This window comes from Cibotium barometz, chromosome 56, assembly GCF_041138505.1.
Source record: "Cibotium barometz isolate CiBa-2024 chromosome 56, ASM4113850v1, whole genome shotgun sequence".
Classification (NCBI taxonomy): Eukaryota; Viridiplantae; Streptophyta; class Polypodiopsida; order Cyatheales; family Cibotiaceae; genus Cibotium; species Cibotium barometz.
In genome coordinates, this window is record NC_141101.1 from 14,705,194 (window position 1) to 14,711,368 (window position 6,175).

At 36.0% G+C, this 6,175-nt stretch overlaps 1 protein-coding gene across 1 annotated transcript; it reads right to left on the reverse strand.

The window, feature by feature from the left end:
- Positions 1-4,648: 4,648 nt before the first annotated feature.
- On the reverse strand, positions 4,649-5,944 carry LOC147606935 (U-box domain-containing protein 31-like). The gene has a single exon (XM_086791465.1). It carries the CDS (start codon positions 5,942-5,944, stop codon positions 4,649-4,651), a length of 1,296 nt encoding a protein of 431 aa, XP_086647591.1.
- Between the last annotated feature and the right edge of the window lie 231 nt (positions 5,945-6,175).

A 6,175-nucleotide genomic window follows, 5' to 3' on the forward strand; every position in this document is an offset into this window, starting at 1 on the left:
CACCCACAAGTTTTCGATTTCCTCCATAGGAATAACCTCTACAAGAAAAAAAAAATTCACTTTAAGATTTTCAAACCTTAGGCTATTTGCCATCTTATGTAATCAATCTACACTCGCCTTATTTGCACTGCGTGCTACTGGGTGCCAGGTGGCTGTTGGGAGACACCACGAACTAGCTACTAGAAAATGATGGTTGTAGGTCATGGTTGTCTTCTTTCTTGAGCCAAAGATCCTCAATGTTTTGCATGTGGAAGACGGCAAGGTTTGTGATCTGCTTCAAAGTTATAGGCGGTAAAATAGGATGTTGTTTCGACGAATAGCTTATTGCTATATGGTTGCCATACGATGTAGCTCCCATTACATGTGCTCAAGGTACTCCCAGACTTGGGTGCATACAGAGTGTTGGCCTTGAGACCACAAAAATCTAATGATGAGATGACAGTTGATGCCACCATCTGTGTTGTGCCATCTTTAGAGATTACATACTAGGCCTTCTTTAGCTACTTCTTGTGACTCTTTACTGCTTCCTGTTGGTAGTGTTGTGCTTTTGCTTCTCTCTATTGTGGTTAGTGTGATGATGTGGCCCAGTTTACTTCAGTCACTTCTATACTTGGGGGGTGCACCATTAAGAAACCCTATATATCATGTGTGTTCAAGGGGTATTTAAAAACCCCATTACTTGTGAATTTTTCATGAATAAAATGATCCAGTTTTCTTTAAGTAATTACAGGTTTTTTGTCAAAATCGATTAAAAAACTCCTTTTATAAATGTATTTCTGTAAGTTTACCTTAAAATTTTGAATTAAAAAAACCCCTTCATTTAAACTCACGTTCTATACTTACATATTTTTAGGTGAACCCCCCGAGCTTCTATATCCCATTCTCTTTTGTTCACTTGTTGGTGGGAGTTGAAAAAGAAGGTTGTCATGATGCTTGCTCTAGTGTCTACGCTTGTTTTGCTACACTTGGGTTGCTTAATCTTTTGATTAATCACAAGTTGATGGTGGTGGCTGATGATATTTGACGGTGAACAACAAGATTCTCTACTAGTCTCTAGTCTTCCTTTGATTGCCCTAATGCTTAAAATGAAAGTGCAAGACCATCTATCTCATTCCTTATGTAGAAGTCCTTCTTTTTTGAGACCACTTAGCAAGTGTACAAGAAAGATCTAATGCAACCTATTAACCTGGACTAATGGAAGTCTAATCTATTCACCTACCAAGTCTAGACGGCTCGCCAGCTCTGATACCATGTTGAGAAACATGGAGCAAGGCTAGGCTTAAGCTAAGGTGGATTAAAGCAAATGCTAAACATGATTAAGATAACAATAGCAAGAGTAATAATAACTAAAAAGATATGAACAAGAAATGCAACCAAATGGACTTACTTGATATAACTTGAGATGAGTTAATTGTATTTACATTGCTTGAAGGTGCCTCTTTTATATAAGGTGGCTACTAAGTTGCTTGAGAGCTCATGTGGGATAAATTAGATGTGATGATGTGGCAACTTTCTAAATGACCTTGTACCTTACTCACTCTCAACCTCTTGCTTGTGCTCTTTGGCACCACATTTCTCAACAATATATGTTGATGCTCGATGCATATACTGACGTACATATCGGTGATTATACCAATGATTATATCGATGTACATCTGATGATTATACCAATGGTTAGGTATCAATGTTATATCAATGCATATATCAACACCGCAGTGAGTGGTTGGGCAAAAAAAGAACTAAGTCTAAATCATCGGTATATGTGACTACATTAGGTTGATCACTTGTAGTAAGAAAAAGTGGTGCCAAGAAGTTGGAATGTCTTTATATTTAGAGTGATACCATGGGATATCAATGAAGGAATGTCATAATACATGGAACAATAGTATGAATTAGTAATGGTAAAATATGGAGCCAAAGTCTAGAGAACTATTATGGCATAATATTGTAGATTAATGGTGTAGCCATTGGAATGCCATGCCAAAAACAAAACCACAAGATAGCATCATCACCTTTGTATATACATAATGAAATGAGAATACTATGCAATTACCAATAATTAAGGTTAACATGAGATGGCTTTCCATTTAATATCTAGGGTGGTGTGGTCAAAAGATATGGTAGTATGGTAATAGGTGGAACATGGTTGGTATAGCACATAGTACATGGGTATGGTATGGTGTAAGGATGGTAAGAATAGTGTGCGGCAATAAGCAAGGAAAAAGTGTGGATATACTCTTGAGGGTGGTGGTGGATACGTTCATGGGGATGGTGGCAGGGCATGCAAATACTTTTATACATTAGAAGATAAATACCTTAAACAAGGTCTTTGACTTTGGCATGAAAAGACTTTTATGCATTAGAACTATATGCACTAAAAACCTTAGAACAAAGATCTTAGGATGAATGCACGAAATCTCTAACTTTGGTATGAAAAGACTTTATATTCATTATAACTATATGCACTAAAAACCCTAGAACAAAGATCTTAGGGGATGAAGATTATACACAAAATCTTATCAAGACTATATTTATGTACGAAATTAAACAATTCTATCAAAAACCGTATAAAAGCTACAAAACACTAGAACAAAGATTATACACAAAATATTTGATTATATTTATGTATAAAACTAGAAAAATCTATCAAAAATCATATAAAATATAATCAAATAAAATAAAAAATAGCAAGTCCTTCTAGACTTTAACTCAAAAAAGGAAAAGGAAAAGGCCTAGAAATATGTCTACAAAAAAATAGAAAAGTGGATAAGCCATTCAAAAAGTAAAAAATTCAAGGTCTAAAAAATAAAATAAAATAACCAAGGATAAAAGAATTACTTCAATAATTGAATATGTTTTCTTAATTGTCCTCTCCACATGGAACCGAGTTTTCAAGGTCATGGCATGGACTTTAATGTCTGATTGTTAATCCAAAGTGTATTTCTTCATATTAATCCAAAGTGTATTTCTTCATATTGTCTAATACTTATTTACATTAAAGATTTTGTTTCTCTATTGGATTCATTAAAGCATTCATATTCTATGCTTCATCTATGTCTCTTGATTTTAGCAAGCTCATGGTTCACACTTGTGATTTGGTAGTAGGTTATATTATCTAGGGAGATTGCTTATATGATAAGAGGATTTTTATTTTATATGATCTACAAATTTTTTTACATACTAAGAGGTTATTTATTTTCTAATAAAATAAGGATAACATTTTTAGCATTTAATTTGAATTAAATTAAGCACAATCTTGCCACTTAAAGTTGAAAATAAGTTTTTAAAATTTAAAGGATAATAAACTTCTTTAAATTTCATGAATATATGATTTAATGCACATTTCACATTTAACGAGGTAAGAGTAAGAACACCAACATTTATCCTATTGCCAAATATAGTGTGTTTGCTTATATTTCATGAACATGTGATTTTAATGCACATTTCACATTTAACAAGGTACGAGGGAGAACACCAACATTTATCCTATTGTCGTATATAGTGTGCTTGCTTACACAATAACTCGATCTAGGAAAATAGAAGGGAAAAGAAAATTCTCCTGAGAAGTCCCTAAGACACCTAAGAAAGGCTCTAATAGAACTAGTAGTAGATCTACTTCACCTAGATACATGCTTTACCAAAAGGCTATGTTTGTGTATTCCTAGAGTATCTGTGTGGAGTATATCTTGGGGAACCTATAATAGCTAGCCTTAGAAATCATGCTCTTCCCCTTTACACCCACTTTTGTTTGGGGATAATAGAAAGCAAAGTTGCAACCAACTTTTGCCCATTATGAGATCCAAAGGATAATGATAGATTAGGTTACTTTTGTCTCACCATGTTGTGCACCATAATTAGGTTACTTTTGGCCTCACCATGTTATGCACGTTTTTTAAAATATTGTAAAGATCTTAAGATTCGATTATTGCCCTCTTGACATTGAATATCATAAAGAAACTCAAAAGAAATGGTTCAATGAGATCAGTCTTATTTTAATACAAAGTTCATGGAGTTGATTTGTAACATGCATGTATCAAATAAACACAAAGTAACTCTCTCTCTCTCTCTCTCTCTCTCTCTCTCTCTCTCTCTCTCTCTCTCTCTCTCTCTCTCTCTCTCTCTCTCTCTCTCTCTCTTTGTGTGTGTGTGCGCGCGCGTGTGCATGCCATGATTTATTTTAAAAAATATATGAAACAAATAGTTTGAATTAGTAACTCTTTATTTAATGTGTGTGTTACTAGATGAAATTTACTCAAAACTCACTGGGGGAAAACAATAAACAAGAATTTTGAATTGGTCATAGTATTTAATTAATATGCAAACAATAAACAAGTATTTTGAATTGGTCATAGTATTTAATTAATATGCTTATTCAAGATTAGCAACATGAGGAATGTTTAGGAAACTGATATTCATGACCTAGTGCATGGAGATCAATGCATTAGGTCATGAGCATGTTGACATATGGTAAACTAGTATTGTATTTGTATGCTAACTCTTTTTTGCAACTATTAACAAGAAGTCAAGCGCCTTCACAGTACCAAGCCTTAATTTAGCATTGAGAAGTGAATTTGTTAAAATATATGTAATGGTGCGGATCGATTTTCAATATTCATGATAATAAAAGGGCAAGTAATTACACATGGGACTAATTGTGATTAGTGGAGGAGGTTTCGCAGCTTACAGTGAAGCTGGCCTGCAAGGGGCCAGCTTGGCGAGCTTGGTGGTCTAGAAGCTTGAGAAGCTCTGCGCAGCGCTTCTTCACTTCGGGGGTATAATCGCTTTGCAACACGAGCAGCAGTTTCCTAATCACAAGCCCTAAATCATGCGCACCCCCCAGCATAATCACAGTCTCATTACCACCGTGTTTAGGATCATAATCACCCTGATCATTTCCACAATTATGATCGTGATTATCCTTCTTTTGTTGATAATTAAGCTTGAACAAGGCCAGCAATATAAACACTGCATATAACGTGCATTTCTCGGAGGATTTCATCAAAACTGCAGTCAGTTTAGCGACGATGGTGGGCGTGGTTATCATGAGTGTGTGTTCAATGCCTTCTTCGCCGCCACTAGAGCAGATCTTGTACATGATTTCCAGGGCGATCTCGCAGCACTCTGTGTTAAAGCTTGGCAGAAGGTCCGCCATAGCTGAAACAAAGCCTTTCTCAATAACCCATCTCTCCAAATCCTTATTATTATCAGAAGAATTGATCACCATTTCCTTCAGTAAAATCAACCCTTCACCCATGGTAGCTCTCTCCCGTAGCAAACACTTCACTCCTGACTCCACCCTGGATTCAAATCTCATAATTAACCCACTTGCATCCAAAGAAGCCAACAGCTTTGCTGCATTTCTTCTTGCTTCCATCTGCCCATGGTGAAGAAAATCAAGCAGCCTGCATACACAGATTGCCTCTCCCAAATCCTTCTTTGCTCTTAAATCCAACCTTAATTGCACCAAAATCGAGATTATCTCCAAGTTGATCTCCTCATTAACATCAGGTTTCTTTAACACAGACACTAATAAAGCACACCACCCTGCTTCAGGCACCATACTTCTTCTCTTAATTAGGAGCTCACTATTGCCCAAAATGACCCTTACCTCTTTTAATTTATCAACACTCTCAAGAATGCTAGATTGTTGAAAGGCATTCACCAGCCCTTCTAGTACTTCTTCATCTTGCTTCTCCTGTTCAAGCCTGTTTTGCTCTAACCATTCTCCTATTAAGCGCCTAAGCATGTGATTAGGAGTTAATGAAAGATCAGAGAGCCTTTGCATTGTAATTGGGCAAGTCATGTGCCCTGTATCCAGCCATCTTTGTATGCTTTTTCTGTCATAGGTCTGCCCAGTATGAAGAATAACAGGATCCACCATGAGGTCCAGGGAGATGGGGCACAAGAAATCATTAGGAGCATTGGATGGATCAATACCACGCATAATTTTGATAAACAAACCCTAATCTAAGAATCAGCAAACCTTAGTCTATGGATAATAAATTGGATGCCCAATAATCAATCAACCATGGATTGTGAATCGAAGCATACAAAATGCAAACTGGGCCAATTTGTCCTATCTTATATTGGTTTGATTGGGAGCTATATACCTTAGTCTACCTATAAATCAAGCTCATTTTGTCAAATAAATTGAGGACCCATCAAAGGGAATAAT

Excerpts from the sequence above, each read along its gene's own strand:
- LOC147606935 (XM_086791465.1), bottom strand. The coding sequence starts at position 5,944 with ATGCGTGGTATTGATCCATCCAATGCTCCTAATGATTTCTTGTGCCCC.